The 26,387-nt window shown below is 41.8% G+C and overlaps 2 protein-coding genes across 7 annotated transcripts in view; one reads left to right on the top strand and one right to left on the bottom strand.

The window, feature by feature from the left end:
* SYNJ2 (synaptojanin 2) overlaps nucleotides 1–16,232 on the top strand; it is a 72,236-nt gene extending 56,004 nt beyond the window's left edge. For 2 of the 3 annotated variants that reach the window (XM_055810774.1, XM_027796795.2), the window contains 10 exons: nucleotides 1,340–1,457; nucleotides 3,523–3,741; nucleotides 4,827–4,905; nucleotides 6,120–6,288; nucleotides 6,660–6,812; nucleotides 9,395–9,529; nucleotides 10,726–10,838; nucleotides 11,540–11,648; nucleotides 12,989–13,191; nucleotides 15,052–16,232. In XM_055810774.1, coding sequence (XP_055666749.1) covers nucleotides 1,340–1,457; nucleotides 3,523–3,741; nucleotides 4,827–4,905; nucleotides 6,120–6,288; nucleotides 6,660–6,812; nucleotides 9,395–9,529; nucleotides 10,726–10,838; nucleotides 11,540–11,648; nucleotides 12,989–13,191; nucleotides 15,052–15,843 — 2,090 coding nt within the window. In that variant the 3' untranslated portion in view covers nucleotides 15,844–16,232. The remainder of the gene's footprint in view (nucleotides 1–1,339; nucleotides 1,458–3,522; nucleotides 3,742–4,826; nucleotides 4,906–6,119; nucleotides 6,289–6,659; nucleotides 6,813–9,394; nucleotides 9,530–10,725; nucleotides 10,839–11,539; nucleotides 11,649–12,988; nucleotides 13,192–15,051) is intronic. The other variant, XM_055810775.1, reaches the window with a different exon arrangement.
* Nucleotides 16,233–20,373: 4,141 nt separating this feature from the next.
* Nucleotides 20,374–26,387, bottom strand: part of SERAC1 (serine active site containing 1) — a 29,851-nt gene continuing 23,837 nt past the window's right edge. For 3 of the 4 annotated variants that reach the window (XM_055810787.1, XM_005230179.4, XM_013304620.3), the window contains exons 14-17: nucleotides 26,177–26,274; nucleotides 25,454–25,636; nucleotides 24,822–24,965; nucleotides 20,374–22,905 (exon numbers count right to left, since the gene is read on the bottom strand). In XM_055810787.1, the coding sequence (XP_055666762.1) occupies nucleotides 22,769–22,905; nucleotides 24,822–24,965; nucleotides 25,454–25,636; nucleotides 26,177–26,274 (562 nt within the window). In that variant the 3' untranslated portion in view covers nucleotides 20,374–22,768. Of the gene's footprint in view, nucleotides 22,906–24,454; nucleotides 24,475–24,821; nucleotides 24,966–25,453; nucleotides 25,637–26,176; nucleotides 26,275–26,387 lie in introns of those variants that run through there. The other variant, XM_055810788.1, reaches the window with a different exon arrangement.

Below are 26,387 nucleotides of genomic sequence, written 5' to 3'. Positions count from 1 at the left end.
TCTGAAAAAAAATCATATTGAAAGTGTAATCACAGGAGAAATAATTTGATTTGTGCCTGCAGATGTGATTTTTCACATGCCTGGCAACTTCTGCTTGGAATCCAAGTCATACCATGAGTAACAACTACAGAGCAAAACTAGGGCAATCAGAGGGTACATGTCAATGTCTTGCAGAGTTATTCACTCTTATTTAAGGAATAAAAAATGAAAATGAGGAGCTTAAACCATTGGTAGAGGTATAATCTGGGAAAGAAAAACTGTATGAGATATAATAAGGAAGTTAAAACAGCCCTCTTGAGCTGCTGTTTCCGTTTTAGCAGAAAGAAAACCTTTCAGCATTTTCAATACATATTCCTTATTTTGCATAGCAGGGCTTGCCCCTGGGAGGACTTTAGCTGATGGAGTACACAGAGAACATAGGATCTATCTAGCTGGTCTGCAAGAGCCAAGGCAGGCTCCTTTCTTTAGAGCTTGTGCTAGCTCACGTGGGTATATAACAGATCCCTTGTCTCTTTGCCCACCTTCCCAGCCCTGCAAAGCTTTTGTAATTAGTTTGCTACCAGTGTTCCTCTCCTTTACTGCTGGTGGCAAAGCTCTTCTGCCTCTGGCTCTTAATTCTTTTGTCTTGCTTCTTTTTGCTGCTATAGGTTAGAGGACTACCTGCCTTCTGAGAAGAAAGTGTAGCCCCAGTGCGAGTGGTTAGGCAAAACCACTATATTCTCTGTTAACTTATTTTCAACTCTACAGAATAAAGAGACAGCTACCCAATAGTCCAAACATTGACCTAAAAACTTTTCCGTTATTGACAGCAATGTAATACCTCACTCTAGCATAATGTTTGGAGTACTTTCTGTCACCTTAATGCATTACAAAAGAAGTATTTGGAGATTGGATTTGCATGGGTTTCCTTTCTCCCATCTCTTGTATATTATTTCTCCAATCCCTGTGTATTAATTCAGACTTGTGATGTATTTTGCAAGTACAGTGTCTGTTTCTATGCACAATAATGGGGCAGGAGGAGAAATACTAACATGACGGTCATCCCAGATTGTACAGGTAATTGATTGGGTGACATTCAGATTAACCATTTTGCAGGTGTCTTATTCTAGTGATCAGCTGTCTCTGTGGCACTCCCTGTCCTTTCTGTATTTTTGTTCATAGTCCCTAACTTGTAAATTTTAGGACACAAGCATTTCTTGGGTATGAATGGTATATACAAGAACAAAAAAACCCCACCTCGCACTACTAGGATCTGTGATGTGCATCCTAATAAAATAGCTTTTAACTGTTAGTAAAACTAGCTTTGTGTGAGTTTTAAATCATATTTTGTGCTGCATAGCTGGAGAGATCAATCTTCTAGACAGTGATTTGAATGCTGAAACTAACATCAGGCACACCTGGACCCCTGGAGCCTTGATGTACTACGGGAGAGCAGAGCTGCAAGCATCTGACCACAGGTAAATTCCTAAGAAAACAATCGGAGAAAGGGCTGCTGCGTTAGAAGGTGTCATACTGAATTACATCTTCAGTGAGGGATCGAGTCTGACTGTAACAGTAGTTACACCCTTAGTCTTTGTTCAGTATCTGTTTGGTGTTTTCTTTTCCCTTCATGGTGGGTTTTGTACCTGAGTGGCAAGTATCTATGGTCCTGTATTGATTTCTGCTGCACTGTGATCTCAGCAAGGGTTGGGTAAGTTACAGCAACAGGTATAGAAAACTGAGGACTTTGTTGCTTGGTTTTGGAAAGCTCCAATACCAAAACAAGCTGCTCAGATGGGCATCTACTCAACTTGCTGTGGGAGAGGAGGAGGTTGGGACTGTGTGGCTTGAAGAGGTATAAGCCATGTACGTAGCGCCTGGTGTGACCTCTTCAGAGTAGTGAAGTGTTGGGCTTCTGGGCTTCCCTTTGAAGTGGAAGTGGAAGGAGGGAGGAAAAAACAAAGACCAGCACCTCTGGTTGGTCCATATCATTAACTTCTCTTTAGGGGTATGAGTGACCTGTGTTAAATTTGTTCACTGCTTCATGTCTCTGAAACAGATTTTGTAATAAATCCACGTTGAAAGCTCCCTTGCGTTCAGAATAATCTTTGTCCCTTGCGTGCCCTATGGAAATGGTGCAGTATTGTTCCTCATAGCAGCCTGCTCAGTGACCCACAGCAGCTGGCTTCACATGGCACTGTTTTATGCAAGGACTGTTGCTCTTGTATGCGAGGACTGTTCTGTATTCCTCCAGCGATGGAAGAACATGCCTCTTGCAATCAATTTCTCTGTGTCAAGGCTTTGACATTGCTGTGTTCCATAAAGCACGGTGGAACTGCTGCACTCATTATATAGGACCCTGAGGATGCAATCTGTGAAACATGGCTGTTGTGCATTGGTTTTCTGTTTCAGCAAGCTTGACTGCAAAAACCTGCTTCTAAATTACAGTCAGCAGGTTTGCTTTCCCAAGGTTTGTGCTGGAAAAAGGGCTTAGCTATATCTTTGTGACATATGGAAATGCATTATGATTCACAGTGCTTTTAGAAATAGTTAACACTTCCTATATGTTTTGTTCCCTTTACTATTCCTTTCTAGCTCTGCTGTTGTTGCTTTCATATGTTCTGGTAATACATATTCCAGAGCCTGTATTGTAAGTAGGAGGCGGAAATTTTGACACAGAAGAGCAGCTATCACAGCCACTGCTCTGTGTGCTTGCAGGTGGAAATCTGAGAATGTGGATTGCATCCACTGATGTGAGACAAGCTTTACTCTTTCAGACAGCTTTCTCAATTTTATTTAGATCCAATACACAGAGAGGTAATTTGTAAAAAATGGCTGAAAAAGCTGGGATGTTGGCTGATTATAATGTGATGGGTTGATATATGTTTGCTACATAATCACATTATACTCTTATAGAGTACCTTGTCCTTAGTTTTTGGAAAAAGACATCTTTATGTGGCCTTGTCTAACAGAAAATAATGTATTGCCTCCTGATCTATAGATGTTTTGGGATACAGCTGTTTGATAACGAGTGAAGCATCCTGATGTTTTCAGACTGGCAGGTTTGCCAGAAGTACAACAGACAATTGTTATTTGAATTCCTTTACAGTCCTCACTATTAGATTGAGCTAATGCAAGGCTGTGAACATAATTAACAGTGCTCAAGGCATGTTCTTCCACTGCAGGGAAAATGAAACAGTCCACCAGATTCTGAACTTTTGGGTTGTATTGCCAGCCACAGCACTTCTTTGCAGGGAGACCTTAAGTAATTTGTTTCGCTTCTCTGTCTATGTAGAACATACATAATAATCACTTCCTTCTAAGGTATAGCAGGCTTAATTAAATGTTTGCAATGAGATTTTACATTGTGGAGTTAAAAATTACCATAGATGTATAGAGTTTAAACAATACACTGTTTGTCCTTCACACAACTAAGTGCTTACCTGTCCTACTGCTTGACATTGATTTTAATTTTATATAAGCATTTCCTACTGGGTGATGTTGATCTTAATTTTAAATCAGCATTTTTCCTGTTTTCTGTAGGCCAGTGTTAGCTATTGTAGAAGTGGAAGTTCAGGAAGTTAATCAAGCAGCCCGTGACAGTGTTTTCCAGGAAGTGTCATCTTTCCAGGGACCACTGGATGCCACAGTAGTGGTAAATCTGCTATCACCAACACCTGAAGAGAAAAATGAATTCCCTGAGGACTTGCGTACAGAGCTTATGCAAATGTTTGAGGATTATGGCACTATTGTTCTGGTCAGGTAAGTTTGGGGTCGGAAATGGCATGTCATCTATTCAAACACACAGACTAGAAATCCCCTTTTTGTCCTGACAAAATTAACTTTTTTTAGAAAATAGTATGCTGAATACAAGTGTTTTTAATATATTCTACCTCTCCTCAACCTGTTAAAAAAATAGTCTTAACAGCTGTCTTGGCTGAGTGAAGGAGAATTTTATTCAGTACAGCACCATAAAGCAGAAGCTTTGATGTGAATAATCACCTTTAAATTCAGGCCTCATTGCCATGCATTGCTTCTGCTGGCAGGTCCTTGGGCCCTGCTTCACTTTCTCCGAGTAGGTCTGCTCTCTTCCAGCTCTCTTTCACACTCACTAGGATTTCCTTGCTGGCTCACCTTTCTTTTGGGGGTCATTTTGCTTATTTGTTAATAGTACAGCTTCTCGCAGTTCTATCACCTACCAAGTTTGAGAGGGAGAGTGCGATACCTTCTGGCAGAGCAGTTTAATTTCATTCTGGTTGATTCTGTACAGGACTCCAGCATAGCTACAAGGCTTCTGTTTTGAGAAATATAGGCAAAAGGTCTGACAGCTAACCTGGAAAACAAGACCAGAAACTTGTGTATGTTGTATTTGACCCATTTATTAATGGTGAAAACTGATGACCTGTTGTTTTGTATGGTTTTATGACATACCAAATGTAAGTTGAGTGTTCAAAAGCAGCCCTGTGGGAACAGAAGCAGGAACACCTTGCTTGCAAAGAAAAGGAGCAAGAAAAGAACATGCTTTGGTGGTTTTGTTTTGGTTTTAATTGCTTTAGAGCTTGATGGTATACTAGTCTTTGGGAACACCAAATGTCTTCTGAGGTGAGGGATATGCAGACCCATGGAAGTTAGTATGGCAGGAGTATGGGTATCACACGAGGGGGGATGGGGTAGAGGAAGTGCCCAACTGGAATTCATAGATCACTTGCTCCCAAAAAGTAGCTGTGGGGAAAATATAATTAAAACCAAATACAAAGCTATACAAAACTATCATGCTTGCCTTTAAGGCTTTTTATTCAACGGTGAAGTAAAATGCACTGTTTTCTCTCCTCTGCCTTTTTCACTAGGATCAGTGGAGGTCAAATGCTGGTGACATTTGCAGACAGCAAGTCAGCTCTTCGTGTTATGGATATAGATGGTGTCAAAGTAAGACTTTTTTAAACCTATAGTAATTTCATGACAAATTTCTCAAAGGGTTTGCTTAGAAAAGAGATAGTTGAGTTTCTAGCTAAATCAATTAGTATTATTTCAGGGAAACTTAGTGCTCACAAAGTCCTTGGCTTTCACAGCCGCTGAGGTTTTAATGCAGTATTTCAGTTTCAGGAGGGCAGGAGGTGACTCCTAAGCAGTGCTTAGGATCTGGCCTCTGATACCATTGCAGAATACATGGACTCAGTCACTGTTCTGGCACTTAAAGCAGTTCTTCTGAGATTATGTGTGACTTCATACTGTTGCCAAAGCATTCTCACAATTGTGGTTTGGAAATTTTGTTGTTTCTCTTAAGTCTATCAAATAAACTTCTTCTGTCATGCTGGAACAACATGATTCATTGGCCTCCATGGCAAATTCAGCACTAGCAGTAGGCGTTTACCTTCCCATCCCCTGCTCTTCCTTCCCACACACATACTCTAAAACTCATCAACCCCCTCATTTATGCTGACAAAACTGTTTGTGGGCCTGCACTGTAAACTTAACATTGAAGTAATGGATTTAACTCTCATTCCTCTTTCTTATTTGGAGTTTTATCTTTTAATTTGGCTCATTTCATTAATCTAATTTATAGCACAGACCAAAATGTGCACAGTGTGTGAAAGTGCTGGGAGCTTGGCAAACTAATTTTGCTGCCAAAGCTGCTGGCTTGGATACATCTCGCCCCAAATGTCAAGGAGCAACACATATAAGCAGCTGTGGCCTTAATCTGTTTAATAATATACTTTCCATATACATCAACAGTCATATTTAGGATTTTCTGAGCAAGAAGTCTGCTTGCAGATGGCAGGATCAGATAGCAAACTCTTAAAGCTACTGACTCAAAAATGGAACCGTCCCACACCATGATTACAATCACAGTATTGTTTTGTTGATATTAGATGTTTCACCTATTTCTCAAGTATTTCCCAAATGCAGCAGCAATGTGTTTGTGCTGTGAAGCTAATTTTCTTTCAAGAATATTGCTGCAGTCTGAAAACTTGGTTATGGGGGTAGGAGGAGTGCTTCCTCTTCATTTAGCTTCTGAAATGAAGCTTCAGTTGCATCGGTTTCTCAAGCAGTTGGACTGGCAGCACTTGCTTACTCTGTTCAGGTGTTCTCATTTCGTGAAGTTGCTTGGCAAAGGGGAAACAATTCTTTCTTTGCATTAGGTTAAAGGCAGAACAGTGAAGATCCGGCCCAAGACTAAGGACTGGCTAAAGGGCCTTCAGGAGGAAATTGCTCGAAAACGGGACAGCATTGTCCCCATGTCCCCCACAGCAAATTCCTGTCTTCTGGAAGAAAATTTTGACTTCTCAAGTTTGGACTATGACTCGGAAGGTAAGCAGCAGGTTTCTAAGCTAAGTTGTGAGAAATTCCTTCACTGACTTTGGCTTCACAGAGAAGTTATAGTATGAGTGTCAGTGGTATCTTAATTTGTAATGAAGCCACACTTCTTAAAAATAGGATTATAACTAAAGCCATGACCTGGCACTGTGCCTAGGCAGAGAACTGTTGCTTAGATTGTCCTGCCAATTTAGTGTTACACTACTTGTTAGAAAATCCAATGTCTATGCAGTTGTCTGTATAGAATGAAATACACAGATTACACAAGGAGTTTGCACAACCTGTATATTAAATTCATTGATTGGTAGTAGAGACAGAGAATGCATTTGCTCACTAGTTCTTTGTGGTCTAATATTTTAATTCAGGTGACATAGTGGAGGATGAAGATGATTATTTAGATGATGCTTTGTGTCAACACCTAGTAGCAGACACAGCAGAAGATATGCCTGAAGGCTCTGGACATTTTGCATCCATAGCTCTTGCAAACAAATCTGGACAAAACCTGCGCCTGTATAAAGGTAAAATATCTACCTTCCTTAAAGTAAGACCTGAAGGTTTGTTGTTCTCTTTTTGTCTGTATTTCCCTGTTCATTTATATTTTAATTGTAGGTCCTCCAAAGATAAGGATCATCTTTTTTGCACATGTTCGTGTTCAGCCCCCCTTGAGTTAGTGACTGTAACTGAGGCCCTTAGGCATAACAGCAATACAAATAATAAAGCTTAGATCCTCTTTCTCTCTAGCCCAGGGCAAGGCACAAATGCTGAGAAATGCTGTTTTCCTTTTATAGCCAGGAGAAATTAAGTATTTTTATTCATTTCATGATGTTTGGCACTGGAGCATAAAACAAGAAATCGTTATTTTCTTATCGGCGAAGGCCAGAGCAAAATCAAACCAGAGGAATCCTGCTGATTCAGTGACGGGCTTCGCTCTGTCCTTTGAGCAATAGCTGTGGCACTGCAGTCAGGTGTAAGCTGGGCGATACGGGATGTTGTTGTGTTCAAGTTACTTCCTTCAAAGAAGCCTAAAGTTTTTCTGTTGTTCTCATTTAATTTATTTCTGAAGAAGCTGAGGTTTATTCATTCTTTTAGTGCTTTGTAAATGTGTTACCTTTTTTCCTGGTCAGCTGGCTTGTTTGCACATTATTGTGAAATGACTCAGTAAAGAGAAGATAAAGCTGTGGAGAGAATACTGATAAAAACTGCAGCAAGAACTAGCCAAACCAGTGGTGGTCTTACACTGGAATGTGATCAGGACATGCTTTGGTGACCAAGCACTGACAGGCTGGGTCACGTATTAAACACTTCATTGTGACAGCAAGTGATTCAGTAGCTGTCATTCTGCACTGTCTCAGAAGTGCTTTGTCATAAAAGTGAAAACTTTTAATACCTTCAAAGGTTGAACCAGAAGTAGAGTTCAAAAAGATTAAATGAAATTCGTAAGTTGACGCAGACAGATTTTCCAAACAACCAGAGTGATACGCAGCTTTTTTGCCCACCTTGAGTCATAGGTTGGGTGCAGCGTGGCCAGACCCAGAAACCTAGCCCCGAGTCAAGGAGTAATCTGTCATTATTAAATACTCTAAAGCCAATCACTTCGTATTATAGGATGCCTTGCCCTCCAAACACCTCTGGCCTACTGCGTGATGATTCATTTAGCTACAGAGAATTGCAATGATTCTTTTCACCCACACTAGCTCTTCTCCACAAGAAACGTCACAAAGTAAATGGAGATTATGAAGTGTATTTTGAAGGAGGTCACAGTGGGATCATGATCTCACACAACTCAAAGTATGATATTTTCAATCCATCTTGAAAGTCTCTGCAATTTCAGATGCCTCCATAAGCTTCCAGTTCTGCCTGAGTAACTCCTAATCGAAGGTATGATGATTGTATAGCTGGTGCTAGACACAGATGGAAACCAGTGACGGGCAGAACAGTGTGTATGTGTGTTTCTGAGGTCAGAGAAGGGCATAGCCTCATGAAACTGATGTCCGTAGGAGCTACTGCCATAAACCAGCAGCCTTTTAGGGGAAAGGACAGAATGGTGATGGCTGGTTTTTGCCTTGTGTTCAGTGTTACTGCTACAAGCTGTGCTTTTAGGTGCCTGTATGACTCCTTGGATCCTACCGATGAGCCTGTATCTGCAGCTTAGAAGTATTGAAAATACAGAGAGATGGGGGAGGGCGGGTTGGGCAGATCACAGGCTCTGTCTCTGTGGCTGCCATCCGCTGCTGAGTGGGAGTAGGAAACTGTGAGGCAGCTCGGTATTCCCTGCAGAGCACAGCTTTCTGAAAAACAAGAGCTTGTGTAAAAATGCTTGAAGTATGAGAGGCTGCTGGTACACAGTTCCTTCCCCATCCTTTCCAAACCACAGGGACAAAACTACACCCCGTGAATTTTGGAGCCCTAAAGAACAGAGCTGCATGGCTGGGCAGCTGTGCTGGGGTGAGGGAACTGAAATAAAGCCCTCACTGTAGCAGCCTGGGAGACCAAAGCAATCCCTACTTCTTGCCTCTCCAGCTGTCAGAGAGGCTTAGATGGGATGAAAGACTGTGTAATTACCTAGGCATATAAGGTGCAGGCAAGGGCTAGCAGATTGGGGCAAGCGTACCTGTTAGTGATGTTGCTGAAAAGCAGAGATGTGATGAGTGAGCCATTCAGAGGAATTTTTCTCTGGCACAAACCCAGTTCTCCTGAGTGAGTACCTCAGTTGTTTAACCCTCAGAGAGAATTCCTGTGTTCAGGAAGTAAGAGCAAGGGATTGACATGAACTGGCCTCCTCGTGGCTGCCGTGACACAGTTTGAACGCGAGCAGGTTGCCACCAAATCTGGCTGTGAAAAGCGCAGAATCTAACAAGGTGACTAGTAACCCTGAAATCAGATGCAAACAGCTAATAAATGCTGGAGAAGGAGAGAGAGAAGCATTTGACAAAAGGGTAGATGTTTCCTGGAGCGGGAGCAGGGAGACCTTTGGGGAGAGCAGAACAGTATGAAAGGAGCCATGTCGTCTGGCTGAGGCTGGCCTCTGTCCTGACCACTCAGATTTGGTGTGTCTCACCCAGTGTGTATCTAATACAGATCCTTCCTAAAATTTCCCTAGATGATACAGACCTGGCCGATCTGAAGCAGGAGCTGGAGGCGAGTGGGGAATGCCACCACCGGACCCCAAGCAGGTCTCTCTCCATTCCTACCAGGCCTCGGCCACTTCAGCCACCACAGAGGCCTCCCCCTCCTGGTGAGTTTAACCCTTTTTTAATGCTGTGGTAGCCCCATCTGAACGGTTTTGCCTGCCATTTCAGGGTGACAAAGTGAGTAATACCTTGTTCTGGAATGTCAGGCTGCTGAGGTACTTGCCTCCCGGTCTGTTTCAGTCTGACTATGGCTGCCATTAGCAACGGGAGAAGTTTGTCTTTAGGATGACATACTCCACAAAAAAATGCCTTTAGTGAGGATGGAATGGCCCATATGTTTCATACTAACTCATCACTCAGGTTAGTGAGTTGACCAGCCACTCTGTGGCAATAAAAATAAGTATCAGGGTTTATGCCTGCTGACTTCTGAAGTCACTGTTTTCTTACACTTTCTTTGCTTCTGACTTAATTGTAGCCTTCATTTTGAAAAGCTCTGATAAAATACTCATTCTGGACTCATTTTTGTCCTTTTCTGCTTTGCAAGCAGTTCTTGCTCTTGTGGTTATTGAAAGAAATGCAAAGTGACTTACGATTTTCTGTGAGGCACAGAGGGGAAGTGACGCTCTTTACCTAAGCTCTACCCACCTGAGATGCCATCAGTGCTTTTTATGGCTACTTCTGGATGAATGCTAATTGCCAGATCAGCATAACCATCTTTGCCTTCTGTATGACACAAGCTATACATCACGTTTTTCTTGCAGCCCAAAAGTCTCTCTTCTGTGTATATTTCCCAGTCTTAAATTAAAGGTTCTGTCAGACTCACTGCGGGAGGATGAGTTCTTTGGGATCATTCCCATTCAGTTCTGAGTCTGTTGCACAGAAGCGACACCACCAGTGTCTGTATTTCTGTGCCTGGAATGCAGTGCTCAGCTGAGGTTATTAAATTAATTAAATGAAAGCAAGACTAAGTAGGAAACTGCTTCCTGAAACAGTTCAACATTTCAGCATTTTATTCGGTGTTGAGATTTTTTTTTTCACCTCAGAGCAACAGTTCAGCCCATCACTCCTCCTAGATTAAAGTGTCTGGCCCTCGGCACTCCGGCAGAGGGACTCAAGGTCCCTGGTGTCCTCCAGGAAGAAGGTCTTGCCTAATATGTCTGTCCCTGGAGGAGAAGGGAGGGTGATAGTGTCTTTTTTATTTATCACAAACGATTTCTGAGCACATTGGTTTTGCTCCATTGCAGAAAAAATGTTTTATCAGCTCTTGAATGTAAAAAAGCCATTTTTATTCTGCTTTCAGCTGCAACATCAGGCAAAAAGTCCCCCTCAGATGGTTCCCTCTCTCCAGGAAGCCACTCCACCTGCTCCATCCTGGCAACTGCAAAACTGCTACCTGGAGCCCCTCAGCAGCCAGTGAGTTCTGCCATTCAGCACGGCCACTTAGCTTGTCTACACCTGTCATGAAAGGAAGGAGGGAAGGCCACCACAGGCCTGAGCTGGAAATGCTAAGATGAACTTCTTGTACTGTAATACTAGACTGTAGGACCTGCTAGACACCAGGAAAACATTATTAAATTGCCAAGAATTAGAAAGGCCAAAGAGGGCAAAAGAGAATGGTGCGTGACCAGGGCACTGTTGGTTTATTCCACATGCTGCTTTCTGACAGATGCTAACCTGAATTTTCAACACTATGTTAATACACTTTAATTCTTTTCAAACCTCTTTGTTGCTGGGCCATGCTACTGCCCAGAATACAGATGAAGTCTTGACTATAGCCAGCAAGGCTTCTAGCCACGTCAGGAGACAGAGACCAGAATGTGGAAACACCTCCCGACTCCTGTCTTGTTGGATAAGAACCGTAATGTATTGAACAAGGGATGGCTAAGGGACTAGCTGTGGCAGTAAGCCACTGGCCTGTCTGTCAGCTGGTAACAAAGATGTAGTATCTGCCAAAAGACTCCGCACCATTTCTGTAGTATTTATAGATTGTTGAATAGCCACTGGCAAACCAGAATTTTTTTTTTTGTAATCTTGAGCTTAGCTGCAAGATTACAGGTGTACAAGAAAAATCACTTCTCTCAAAATTACTCATTCTTATATGTGTTTTTTTAAAGCCTAAAGTCCGGACTGGAATAAGTAAACCTTACAATGTCAAGCAGATCAAAACCACCACAGCTGAGGAAGCAGAAGAAGCTATTAGATGTCTTATGGAAGCTAAAGGGGGTAAGCACAGCTTTCTGATTTCTAAAAATCTTTAAATAAAGAAAACTGTAGGTGTATTCATCCATCCCATCATAGCCCAGTTGCACGTATTCCTATTCAGAAACTCACCTGAACGCTGAATACACATTCTTGCAAGATTGTACTTGGTGTTCTCTGTCAGTTTTGATAATACTAACTTTTTTTCCCCAAGATGACTCAAGCTGTATATTTTGTTGTAGAACCTGTTACGAGCAGCACCTTGGGTTATTTATGTCTAGATTTAGTCTGAAAAATTAAAAGATAAAAGATGGGATCTTACTAAATTGATGGTGCCTGTGTTAGCTCAGTTGCATAAAGGATATTTGGTGCTCTATTTAGTGAATGCTCACTGTTCCAAGCAGAACTAGAGAATAAATACAACTGTGGGAGAAATAACCTGGATTCTGTTCACATTTGGCCAGCAAGTATAGTTGTAACCTAGATAGAAGCTTGCATCGCTTCAGCTTGAATAGCTAAGTTAAAAGGCTACTCTGTCTTTAGGCTCGCTCTCTAATCCCTGGAGAAGAGAGCTTCTTGCAAGTTAGAGCAGGAAACTAGCTTAGGTACTGAAACGTAGGCAGTGTGAGTATATCCTCCAGGGTGGCAAGCAGTCTTTCTGCTGATGCTGTATGAATGAGAAAGAATGCAGAATGACTCTGAGATAGCTACCTGAGCTTGCAAGGCTCTCAGTTTAAGAGAAAAACATCCCTTTTCATTTGTAAATAGAGCAACTGCAGTCTGGAATAATCAGATTTAATTAGAAATCTCATAAAGGCATCTTGATGTTTGTTCCTCGGAGAGTTCTGTTCATTTGGTTTTGAAATTAGGTTTACTCTTCGTTTATTTTGAAATTCACATTCGGCATTTCACTCAGTGTGGGTAAGGGAACTAATCTGGTCAGCATCACTTTCACTCCCTTCTGCTGTACCACCAGTTGGCATTTACAGTTCTTTCCAAAGTACTTTACAAGATGCATTTGGTGTCATTGTCTAGATTTTCCAGGTAAGGAAACTAGGGCAAAAGGAGACTCGGGACTTGACTCCAGTACTCCCGAACTCCCAGTCAGTGTTTTTTGCACTTGGCTAAATGGTGGCACAGCACTGCTGGTTTGGCATGAAATTATTTCAGATAGGAGAGTTTTTCCCTAACTGCCTCTTACAAATGTAACAGGATTGCAAAGGTCTGTCTTTATTTCTAAAACCTACCTTCCTGGCCCGAGCCGGCCCTTTAGGTATCCACATTTTGGAGGCATGATTGTGAAAGAAATTATCTTGAAGCTATCTTCTGATCAGGCCAAGACACTATCTGTTTTTGCTTTTCAGGACTACAGGAAGATGCAGTAAAGCCTGCTCTAACTAGAAACCAGATGTTCACCAAACCTGAGCCTCTTCCCAGCATCACAAAGTCAGCATCATTTCAAGGGTCACAGGTGGGACCAGTGCTTGTGCCCCATCGCCCACCACCCAAAGTTCCAACTGCGAAGAAGTCAGTACCTCTACAAAGGACCGGAGTTAAGGTGGACAATGTACGATAGCTACTGCAAAGTGCACCCAGCTTCCCTTACACAGTGGGACCAATGGCCGGAGGGGTGGGCTGTTAAACAGTTTGCATGAGATCCTGTCGTTTAACATTCTTAGCCATCAGGTGCCGAAATGATTCCGTGTATTGTAGTCACCAAGGCATAAAAATGTAAGAAAGATCTGAAAGGAAACAGAGCCTTGAGTTCCTTACTCAGCCGTATCCAGCTTTTCTATTTGTCAGTCCATTCTCTTAGACTTCATTATTTTTCTTCTGGTTAGTCTAAACCTTGTCAGGATTTAAGACTCATTCCTTTATCACAGCGTTTATTTTTGACCAGATCATGACTGGTCTGCTCTGTAATGATCTGAGGCAGTTTCTTTGTCAGTATGCTGTTCAGAGACATCTCGCTTTTCTCACACACCTTGTTTCAGCCTTTCACTTTGAATTCTGGATTCTACTCAAGAGTTCAGGTTCTTAAAAATACAAACCTGTAGGTGTTCAAGTTTTAATCTCTGTCAGGTCTCTACAATGTAGATAATAGTTCTTTACCTCTACAGCTGTTAAACCAATTATTTAATGGTGAAAGCAATTTTAAGTACAAGAGAAAGACAGGTAAAACCTTTTATACTCTTCCTTTGACAGAACCTCTGCTAGGAAGCTCTGTTCTAACTTGTTAGGACTCCTGCCTCACCTTCCTTTCTAAAGGCATTCATCCTTTATAATGGACTGTGCCATGTCTACTTAGCAGATTCACAAAAGAAAAAAAACCCCACACAGCACAGTGCATGCCCTTTCCTTAAACATTCTGTAACAAGGAATGGTCTGTTTATTTTGTTTATGTTGTTGCCATTCCCAGGGCACTCCTGAAAGGAGCAGAGCGGGATGTTAGTTAGTGATATGAGATCTCCTGCAGGAATGTATCTATTTCAGTTTGACTCTCCTTCAGACTTCTATGCCTTCCTCCATCTGAGTGAGTTCAGATGGGAGCAGTGTACTTGAAAACCTCTACCCAATCCACCTCTATCATTAAAAAAGCATGCAAGCACATGTAGGTAACTTAACAACAGCATATAGACAGAAGTGGCAGGGGACATCATGAAATACTGACTAAATATTCTGACTGCATTAAAAAGCCTGTATATTTTTATTAAGAACTAAAATGCTTTCATTCAGTCACACAAAGTGTGAGAAATCTGAAGCAGCTCTTGCCCTCCTGGACTACGCTGGGCTCTGGTTATTTATGTATTTATAACTGGTGAATATATGCTAGTACTAATCATAGAGTAGTTTGGGTTGGAAGGGACCTTAAAGATCATCTGCTTCCAACCCCCTGCCATGGGCAGGGACACCGTCCACTAGACCAGGCTGCTCAGAGCCCCATCCAGCCTGGCCCTGAACACTTCTGGGGCATCCACAGCTTCTCTGGGCAACCTGTTCCAGTGCCTCACCACCCTACAGTAAAGAATTTCTTCCCTATTTATTTAGCCCTCCCTATGCATTCTTACTTAAATAGTACTAGTCAGCAGAGAGATGTAACGAATAAGTAACTCTTCAGAACTGTTGTTAATTTGGCCCAGAGCGAAGTCCTAACATGGAAGAGATGTATTTCTCATACAGGGAGCAAACAGGCTGTAGGGTCCTTGTCCTCATACAAGACTCTGTAAATGAACACAGGTCCAAGGTACGATGCGTGAGAGCAGACCCAAGCAGGTACAGTGCAGGCTGTCAAGCCTCCTCTTTGTACTGCTTGTTTTTCTTCCAGTACTGCCAGCTTTTCTCAGTAACGCCACCAATAAGACTAGCACTAGTAGTGACTCAGAGTGACATTTTTGTTCTCAAATTTCTTGTTCCTTTCCCCCCTCAGGCCATGCCTACAGAAGAACAATCTGACCAAGCACAGTCTCCTTTTGGCTTGCCAGAGCCTGCTCTAGAAGCCACAGCTCTTCTTAGTCCGACCAGGATTACTCCAGTACCTAAACCCAGAACACCACAACCTGGGAAGCCCCAGGAGAGCAGGGGGAGCAGCGAAAGGCAGCCCCCCTCGGCAAGCACAGCTGAGGCCGTTGCACTGCCTCCCCACAACGCTTCCTTTGCCCCAAAGGTGCCACCACGAAGAAAGAAGTCTGCTCCTGCAGCTCTTCATCTGCAAGTTTTACAGAGCAGCGACAACTCACTTTTTAGTGGGTTAATGTTCAACTCCAACAACAACAATCCTGGATGTTGCTCCCAAGCTCAGGATGCTCGTGTCACTGTGCAGGCTGCTGTCTCTGCTCCTGCATCCTCTGCCAGCCCAGAAAACAACACAACGAAGCAGTTGGCACCAAATGCCACAGAATTGATGGCTAACCTTCAGGGCCCTCCGGTACCAGGTGGCCAGCATCCACAGCTCTCAGATAGCAGCTCCCTTCCAGAGAACACCAATCTTTTGGACCTGGACACGGATTCTTCCTGCCCTCTTTCCATACAGGCAACATCAGCCACTTCTCCAGCACACACTCCAGAAAAATTTAAACACCCCAGCTTGAAAGATTTCAGTCACTGGGTTACATTTAGCGATGACGAAGACAGCAGTGCACTGTTAGAAGGGTTCAACAAACTGCTTGTCTTAGAACAAAACAAAAATACCTTGAAGCCAAATACTGATTTAGAATTGTAAGATTTTTTCCCCTTAATGCTCCTGCAGAAATCACAATTATGATGCAAAATAAAAATTAATTTTTTGCACAACGATTTTTTATTTAAGGAAATAGGATCATCTGCCTATGCTACATTTCATTGTCATGTTTAAAAATACTGCCCCTGGAGGGAAGTGTATAGAGTATATACAACCTAACATTATCTACAGCTTATTTGAAACATTCTTTATTCTAAGTTATTTCTTTTTATTAATCTACCTTAAGATGTTTTATTTCATTTCAGGTACAAATCATACATAAGAACATGTAATGAGGTATGGAAAAAAGACATCACGAAAAACATTTTTCTCTGAAATCTACATATATTAATCTATTTCTCTCACTTGAAATAAAGCACCCTTATCTTGAATAGTTGACTGCTAGTTATTCTGGAACAAACATCCAAACGGGGAATATACAGCAGTATAACTGCAGTAACACGGATATTGTTCTACTACAGAAGTTTCTGCTGTGGAAACAAGGCTTAGACGGTATCTTCTTGTAGCTCTTAACTAGTCTGCAGTGTTAGCCCCAGTACTTAACTTATTAAACTCATTCCTGCGTTGAAAGTAAAACGAAAGGCGTGTACTATGAGGCTGTAAAGCAGAACCATGAGAAGCGGTGCCCAGGCATCAGCAAGAAATGCGTTTTTACTCCAGACAGGCAAGCAAAGCCCCATACTACAACAGACCTCTTCCAAGCGCTGTGCTGCTACTGGCGCTGTAGTAACATGCCTCCACGAGTCTGGAAGGCCAGGGTAGCCTCTCAAAACATGGCTCCAGCCTACAACGAGATCAAAGGCCTCCTGAGTTCGTTTTCTACCACTAGGTTCCAGAACTCACCCTGGGTTTTGTTCACAGCAAGTCAGTGCCAACCACCATACTTCACACTGCAAGAGCACGTGGGCAGTGACAGCCCCTTTTTGAAGAACTGCTATAGGCTGCTTGTATATTACCTGTGCAAATACTGTGGGAGTACAGGGAATAGTCGTGCCCCGCTGCTGACATCGGTCATTAGCATATTCATGTCTTATGCTAAAGGGAGTTTAGTAATTCAGTACTTGTGTCCCTGTTCCCATTCTGCTTCGTAGTAAGAAAATGCCATTGCCAGTCTTATTTCCACAGTGCAGATGAGGAAAGAGCTGGTCTTGGAACCTAAGTTTATGCACAGTATGTGCAACGCAGGCTGTGTTACATCCTGAAACTGAGCCACACACACGTGACTGGGAATGGCAGAACCCTCCTGCGGAGAGGAACAGTCGCTTACGGCCTAATGAGTTTGCCCACTCGCAGTAAAGCTCAGCTTGGCCACCAGGCTGGTTGCTCTCGCTGTGCGTTTCTGCTGATCCTCAGCTATGCAGTCTGTTTATTTTGTACCGGGGTAGGAGCTGCCGCGTGCTTCCCAGCCACCTCAGCAGCTGCGGTAAATGCATGCTGCAGCAGAGGGCCAGGCAACCCTGAAAAACAGTAGGATCACAGAGCATGAGCTGGGAAGGCTAAGAAACAGCACCAGGCCCGGGCACCGCATCTAAGACTGAGGACAAAGTGAAGGCTCGCGCGCGGTGCTGTAGACGGCTGTTGCTCAGGTGCACTGTGCATCCAGCCACACAGGGGTGCCGCCGGGAGGCAGCTGCAATGCACAGAGTAAGACTAACTACCATAATCTGTTCATTGCAGGTTCTTGCAAACAGAAGGTTTGAAAGACGATCATGTCCAATGGTTCCGTGACAGCCCAGCCAGGGGAAGCAGCCCCTGTTAGCCACTGCAGAAACTCCAGGCAAGTAATCCTTCGTGCCTGTTTTGCTTCTCCCTTACACTTACTCCCTGTTCCACCACAGCCTATAGGGCAAGTGTTTCGGGCGAGTCTATAGGTCACTTACCACAGTGGGCTGGCTCATGAAGTCCTGCTGCTCAGCTCAAAGCGGACGACCTCCACAATGAAGTCACTCCTTGTTCGTTAGCGAGCCGGCAGCCGTGCTTCTCAGACACCTGAGACTTTGACAAGGATAATCCACGGTGCTCAACGCGTCTGCTACTTGCTCTAGCTGCGCAGGCTTTTGCCTTGCCTGCGCAGGAAAACTGTACATGACAAATGCCATTTGTTCAAAGCAGGCAGTTAAAAGCGATAAACAGATTGCAACTTAACAAGTTACCATGACAAGAGAAGCATCAAGATCTTTTATTATTAAAGGAAACAGAGCATTTTTAAGCAGTTGGTGAAGCTGAAAAAACCCTCTTGTTTTCAGATTTTTTTTGCAGAAAAGATGCATTAAAAAAGTTCAGAGGTTCAGGTTTTTTCCCTGTAGGAAAATTAATTGGCTTGTTCTCAGCTTCTTGGAAACTGGGAATTCAGCCATTTTCTTACTTGTAATGCCTACCTGTTTCACTGCCAGTGCCAAATTCTGAACACGAGACATCCTGTAGGAGAGGATGCTGCCTTTGTCTGAGCACCTGCCATCCTCCTCTGCTCCCTCGTTTGCCAGACACTTTAAAAAAATTGCAAAAACCTTCAAAGGCCAAACCAATAAAGCCCAGTACTAAGCTTCTGAAGTGTCAGTTTAACACGGTAGCAGGCTAGTGAATAATGCTGAAGCGAGATAGCTGTTTCCCTCCAAGATGACACAGAGCCTTAGACTCCTGTCCTCCTCTTAAAAAAAAAATACAGTGAATATTTATGGGCATATTTCAGTATAAAACATTAAGAGCTGTAAAAAAGAAAGAGTACGTTATATGACCATAGCCAACATTTTCTGCAAAGATAATTAACAGCTCTAGGACAGCTAATTTACATGTTAATGAAAGTGTTAGCAGGAAAGCCAATTAAATTGGATTTATACAAGTCAAATAAAATCCGCTTTATTACTCTCCTTGAATAAAAGAAGTATCTGGCCTTTAGCATTTTATCTTATTTCTATGTATGTGGCAAGCTGCCCATTAAAGCACGAATCCCAGCAGCTAGCTGGTTTATACTATCAGTGACAGCATGTACTCTTCAGCTGCAGCAAATCAAGGGAAAAGAACAGACAGTCAAGCAGAAAAGGTTACAGCAAAGAATGAGAAATCTCCTGTCTCAATATATTATCTTCCACACTGCTGCTCAACACCCCAGCCAAGTGTTTTTTCAGAGGCAGGTGCTTGTGACCCGCGTTCTAGTTTTAATGGTCAGGAGAAGCAAAGCAGGGCCAGACTTGCTCTGTGTTTATGAAACCAGTACAGAAAACTCAGACTGCAGGAGGCAGGGATGCCTTCCTTCTCGTTCAGGACTAAGCTGGGCCCTGCCACAATGTGAAAAGAGGCCAAGTAACCCGAACCATCGTTACCTGATGTCCACAGGGAACCCACAGCACGGCTCTGTCCTCAGGTCTGCTGCCCATTCTCACTGGGACATCATCAATGGAAACCAGTATCCTCAGTGATAGCTATCAGCCTTGAGGGCCATATAATGAGTGGTTGGGAGTGGCTATCCCGTAATATTTTTCGTATTGTGAACCCAGCACCTTGAAATCTTAAAATTGTTGACGCTGACTGTGAAGCCAGGTATGAATGATTTACCAGATGCAAGTATGTGTCTTGTGCTTATTTAATGTGAGAGACTTTGGCAAGGGACTAAGACCATGGGAGCTTGCCCAGGATGCTGCAGTACAGCAAATTAAAGTTACTACAGGCATCCCGGTTGGTCTGCTGCACTCACGTTTGGGGTGAGAAAGTGGTTTCCTTGGTATAGCAACTGCCCAATTTAGCTTTTTTAGGTGGGTGATCACTGAAACAAAAAGAACCAAAACCAGAGTAGAATTTATACTCTGACAAAACAATATTTTTGCTTTTTTCTTTTTGTCTAGAATTGCCATTTTCACCAGATGGAAAATTTCTCCTTTCTAGCTAGCAGCTCCGCCTGGCACCACGGAGCACAATCACAGTGAAAGCCAGTTTGCACTACTGTAATCACAATTGACAAACCTGATGCCTGTTGCTGCTAGAAATACCAATACGGTTACGCAGGAGAGCTGGACAACAAGCGCAAGGGGACTGACAAACTCCTTGTAGTCCTGCCTTCCTGCCTTACTATTTTAGTCTTGGATGCCACAATGCAGACTAAATACCATCTTCTCAGACAATCCACACATAACTGCTAGCCTCATCTGCAGCTCAGTCCCCTGCTAGATGGGATTAAAGGCATAGTTTGAGACCTAAGAATTTACATAAAGGACTACTCTGAATGAATGTGACACCAGAGAAGCATGGACGTGTAAGTTTCTAATGGGAAGCAGACATGGATGCTACACAACAGACCTTCTGTCCCTCAAACGAATGTCTGTACACAGTTTAGGAGGCAAAATCCAAAAGCACAATGGAAAAATTGTTCAGTTTGGCAAAACATCAATGACCAGCTGCACCCCCCAGTACTCTGCCACTTGCTGAAGATGAAGGGTAAACATTAAATTCTTCCAGCGTGAGACAATCACACACACAAAAAAAGGAGGTCTTTAACAAAAGTGACCATGATCCAGAGTATTCATTTGGCAGATCATTCACCTTTAATACGTTTTGTGGTGTATCTAGCACATTTTTAAAAACACGTTTCATTACTATATTAAAAAAAAAAACCACAAACCCCACCAAAAAAACAACAAACCAAGACACCAACCCAAGCCCAACACCCCCCCAATTACTAGTTTTAAAAGTTACACATATATACATACAGTTACAAAAAGGAGAAAGTTGCCTCAAGAGTTCCAGTTACAGTAACAAAACAGATGCATTTAGAGATTAATGTGTAACGCCATTGACTTGAATCCCTGTAAGCCAAAGGATTCTATTAAAATCAACACAGGATTTGCCACACTAAATATGCATTCAGTTATCAGAAGTCTTGTCTATTCACAATGAATTCCACATACCCGCTACTTTGTGAATACAAAGTGTTCTAATGTATTTACACTCCGAAGTTTAAGCACAGTATAAAAAGGATAAACCTCTTTCGAAGTTACAACTGTTCTGTTAATTTTCTATCTGAAATACCACCATGCAGTGTTCTTACCTACGTCTTGGGGGGGGGGGGGGGGGGGGAAATGCTCTTTTTGCCAGTGTAGTGCTGTACATTCTCTGCACTGCTCTTGTGAATTTTACTACGCAACTCCAGCAGGTCAAGGCTCAACTTCCAGAAGTGTACTTTCAGATGTAGTGTCCTCCTGGGCTGGAGTGCTCTGAGGTGGGAGCAGCTGAGGTGGCCTCAGGACCTGGCAGGACTGCGACGGCCACTGGCGCCTGCACCAAGCCCATGCAGAACTGCAGGTGCATCCCACCTCTTTGGTAGCTTCCATAGCCATAACTTCAAGGCCAGTAATACTAGATCCATCTCACGTAACTGATGCTAAGAGGTGTCTTAAGCCTGTCATCAAGACGGGCCTTATTTAACCAACAGTCAGCTACAGCAGAATAGCCTGATCATAGCCTGTGTTTCCAGAGAGGGTTGGGGGTGTAAAGAAAGGAAGGAAAGAGACCACAATTAGTCTGTGCTGCAATTTTAACTACATTGCAAATTATCTAAGATTTCAAAAAAAAAAAAAAAAATGACTGAGCACTGCCTTTTTTCTTTTTTGTCTCCCTAAAAATACTTACTTTTTATCCGTTCTGTTACAATATCCTTAACATAAACTGAAATCGGACAATACTGCTGTTTTTCTCTATATCTACACCAATTGATACACTTGGCCCCAAGAAACCAAAACATCTGGGATATTCTGCATTTCTGGTGGGACCTTGTGATCACCTGAATTTTTTCCTGCTTTACTTTTCTCTACCTGAGCTCTAAACTCTAAGCATTAGCTTTCTTGGCAGGGCCTACATCTGTCTTACTCCACTTGAGCATTTTCAATGCTCTTCTTTAAATCACCTAAAGAAAAAGTTTCTAAACGAGTAACATGAGCCAGGGATTTGAATGTACCATCTTCTCGGTATGTCCCAAGAGTAAAGCAGGAGCTAAGCCTCTGTTCTGTATCTTCCATATGAACAAGCACGGAACTGCCCTGAGTCTGACCAGATGCACACTGTCCTAAAGAAAGCAATCTCATGAATTGATAAGATTAGGAGAGAAATGTACAAGAAAGTGAACGTTTCTTCTGTTTTAATTTATACAAACAGATTAAAACAACTACAGTTGCCTACGCAAGACAATCTACCAACCTATCTCTAACTCATGCAGGAAACTGATGGCATATTTACTGACAAAGTTGGGTGGTCTATTAAATGAAAAGGCAAATTACAAAAACTCCTGTAATTGGGCCGCTAGACCAAAATCCTACCTTCATTCACTTGGATAAAGTTCTCCAGGCTCCAGTCAGACTACTTCACATTGACAGTAAACCAAAGCTTGGAGGCAGCCACATGCTGCTTCTCCCCTTTGACACAACAAATAACCACCTCAGTTAATTGCTTCTGATCCTCTCTGTAAGACTTCAGTCCCACGTGTATTTTTACCTTAATGAGACCACCTACCTCCAGGGCAAGCTTTTTTTTTTTTTGTTAAAGAAGATATCTTGGGCACTCTCCATAGTCAGCTGTGTTGCTCCAGAGCAATATCTGTAGACTAAGCAAAACTTCTCTTCACCGAATCCCTGTCCCCTCCAAGCCAAATTGCTGGAGAATTTACACAGATTTTGTTAACAGATCATGGCCACTCTAAGCCAACACACATTTTTTTTTGCCATGTTTATAGGACTTCATTTTGTGGGTTTTTTTAAATACATTTCAGAAATAAGTTGAAGAAGTACTACTGAAAAGTGTTTTAGCAGCAGATACTATTGATATAACATCTTTGTAGTTCTGCTGATCCCTTCATAAATGTTAGGAGAAGAACTTACTGTGTTACACCAAATAGAGGAAATAAGCAGCCAAGGATGGCAAAAACTCAGTCGCCAAGTTCTTGGGCTAAAACATCCTGAATGAACTTCAATGTACGTTGGTACAGGAAAGCATCCTTCTTCTTTGGCTTACAAATATTTAGATGATTAACATCCACTGGAATAAGGTCTCCAATTCCTAATTCTGTGACAGGGGAGAAAAAAAAAAAAGAAAAAACTACCAAAGTTTTAAGATCACCTAGACTGAAAAGCACACCTTGCATTAGCAATTTCAATTTCAGAAGCAACTTCTCCTGTCTTCAGTTTAACTGTTTTGTTTTCATTGTTTTTTAATGTACTAAAAGCATCAATACACGCTGCTAAAGTCAGATAGAGCTATACACTGCTACAAAACTCAAACTGGTAAACCATTAAGTTAGAATTCTACTATCTTTATTGGGAACACACAAATGTTCATTTCTCCGTATAGAAAACTTTGAAGAATGAAAACTTCATTTACCAGCACTTGAGACTGAAGCATAAGCATTGACATCAACAGGGATAGAGTTTAATCTGGGGTATCCAGATTCTGATCACCACTAATTGCCCATATCCCTCATAAAAATACTTTGATGTGGAGATTAAAAATGGGACTAGAACGAACTTGAAACATGCCACAAATCACTACACCCAGTTCTGGGGAAATGAAAAATTTACGTTGCTTAATTGTAGAATACAAGGATCCCATTTTCAGCTACTGATTTTGGGGCGCACTATGGCATTTAGTCTTTCCTGACAGCTATCACTAGTAGTGAACTTTCCAGTTAGGATGCTGTGACTGCCACGTTCCAGTTCATTATGTATTCACTCAACCTCCTGAGAAATTCTCCATTTTGCTTGGAACTCTGTATCTTTAACCATGTAAAATGACACTAGAGCAGGATGCAGGTTTGCTTTCACATGCCCAAACATGTGTGTAAGAAACAGTGAGCGTAGCACTTGTCAACCCGGGGTTTGAACAAAATGAGTGCCATGACATGGAACCATCATGTACCCTCTAAAGGCTTTCAAGACAGCTCACGTGAAACATTGTGTGTCATCTCTAGATGAGGAGAAATAGACCAGAAAATTGTAAGTGCACAGTGCTTATTTGTGCACTTTGTTATCCAGCCCCTCTTTTTCATTTTATTTTGTTAAATTAAAAAAAAATGAATGTCCAGATTTTCGGTCCTTGCCAATAAAATTGCATCAGCAACATTTCCGCAAACAGCTGCTTCTTGAGAAGACATACTGAAAAAATACTGCTGAAATACTCAGGAGAACAGGGATGTATAGTCTGCCTTTCTCAGAGCAACTAGCCTTGCATTTAATCTAGTGGATTTAGCTGGTGGAAAGCCTGATCTAAAACCCAACAAAGGAATCATTTCTGTTCAAGGCCTTACAGGTACCTTGGGCAATGCAGAAGAGGGTTTTGCTCAGGGAAAACCTGAAAATACCAGATTTGAAAAAAATCTCTATCTTCAACACCCATAAGAAAAGCAAAAGAAAGAAGTGTCTGGTTTTCCCTTTTCCTACAAAAGGCAAAAAGATGAAGGGAACTCTCCAGAAGGCAAACTCTACTGCTTGGGTACCTGAGATAAGGATAAAAGATTCTTAAAGCTGAAAAACAACTTTGTGACTTTTTCCTTCCATTAGCAATTTACTAATTTTCTTTCTTATATTTTAAAGGAGAAAATACCTGGAACTTGTGGGAGCTTCTGAGATACTATTCAGCCTATGTATGCAAGATAAACAACAGTTACTCCTAATTACAGAGGAAAGGACTACAACAACATAACATTAGACCAGGGTCCACCCTGCTTTTTTCAATAAGCAAGTGTTCCTTGCATTTAGAAAAAACAAACCAAACAATTGCTATTCTAAGATATAAATGTAACTGCCTTTAATCTCAGCAGGGAGACTATAGTTTAAACTCAGCCAAACGTTTAAACAAAAAATCCCACAATGTAACAGATTATTTTTTTTATGGTCTTTCCACCATAGCATTTATAATCCTTCCTCATTATTGATGCTTACATGACTATATATAAATTAAATAAATTAAATGGCTACTTGACTTACTTGCTGATTCCAGAGGTACGACGTGCAGTTTTATCATGCTGCCTATGTGTGTTGGTAAGGTTTCTGCAAAACTCAGCACTGAAAATTTCTTATCTTTGGCAAAAGACAGGAAGTCATCATTCAGCTCTTTCAGGGCGGGAGAATCTGAGAAAAAGCAACAAAATTTTGGCAAAGTTGTCTTGAACATAAGATTATAGCATTTGCCTGGCAAGACTGCATCCCTAAAGAGATGTTTTGGAAAAATCAATGCTGTACAAAAAGGAGTAGCATTTTGCTTGTAATGCCTTTTTCCAGCTATCATATACAACAACTCTTTATTTCTGCGTAGCGTGGAATTTGTTTAGAAGAGTCTGAAGTCCAGCACATGTTGAGTTGTTTTCATACCACCCACCACATCACTAAATGGCCTGCAAAACTCTTCTATAAACTTTTTCTGACTCACTTTTTCCCCTCGCCTCTGCCATCAAATGAAACAGCTACTCAGAATTACTTACAGTAATTCAACACACAGCCCAAAACATAAAAAGGGGTTTGTTGTTTTTATCCAGCTTTTTCTGACAGCATGATAAGAAAACCATCACGAACAGATTAGCATAGATCCCTGTTGTTAGAAGGTAGCAAAGTGAGCGTACCCTTGCTGAGTTCTTTAACCTCCACAGACGGAAAAAGAAGATATCTGGCATTTATAGAATATTCAGCCAGCTGGGAACCATGGTGAGGTACGCTATAAAATATGATTCCTCTGGTGTTGTTTACAATTTTATCCATTTCTGGATTCTTGGAAGCATCCACCAGCATCTTTTTGACTAGGAGACCTGGCAACAGAAACTGAATTAATGCAGGCATTTAAACTGCTGTGAAAACAATGATCATGCTTATTATCTATGAATCAACTAACCCTATTCTTGCCTTAGCTGATTAGTCCTTAGTTTGTCAAATACGTAAGACTAAGTTGAAAAAACCAAAACCTAAGGAGGCATTAAAATAAAATGCCCATGAATGATGCAAATCCAAGTTTGTTTTGCTTTAAGTGTTGCTAATGGCATTTACTATATGCCTGATCATGGAGAAAATTTTGCCTCTGAAATCCCATTCACATAAATTTCAACTCATTGCTTTTGTGTTTTTAAATCAACACAGTAAAAATAAACAGCAACATAAATCCTTTCAAAATGTATATGCTATTGAATATAATGCATTAAAAAAGCAGAAATCTATTTTCCATTTTCAGGTCTTTGCAAATTTTTTAGATATACTATTCTGAATAATTGCATTTCAGACTGAATTTGTTTAACTGCTTATTCTGAAATATAACAGCAAATAAATACTTTATATCAAACAGGCAAAGTGCTTACCACCCATGCTATGTGATACCCACACCAGAGGTCTGTCTCCAACCCCAGCAGCTCTGAGCTTGTCAAGAAGCTCATTGCTCCTGTAAGCAATGGACTTCCTGCAAAGAAAAAACACACGCAAGCATGATGGGTTAAAAGGCAATGTTAAAACAGAAAGAATTCTCAGTGCTGCACATTTGTGAAAGTGATTTAGGTACATAAAACATTGATT

Source organism: Falco peregrinus, chromosome 7 (genome assembly GCF_023634155.1).
Source record: "Falco peregrinus isolate bFalPer1 chromosome 7, bFalPer1.pri, whole genome shotgun sequence".
Lineage (NCBI taxonomy): Eukaryota > Metazoa > Chordata > Aves > Falconiformes > Falconidae > Falco > Falco peregrinus.
Note: the sequence above shows the minus strand (reverse complement) of the source record. Positions and strands in the feature narration are given on the sequence as shown.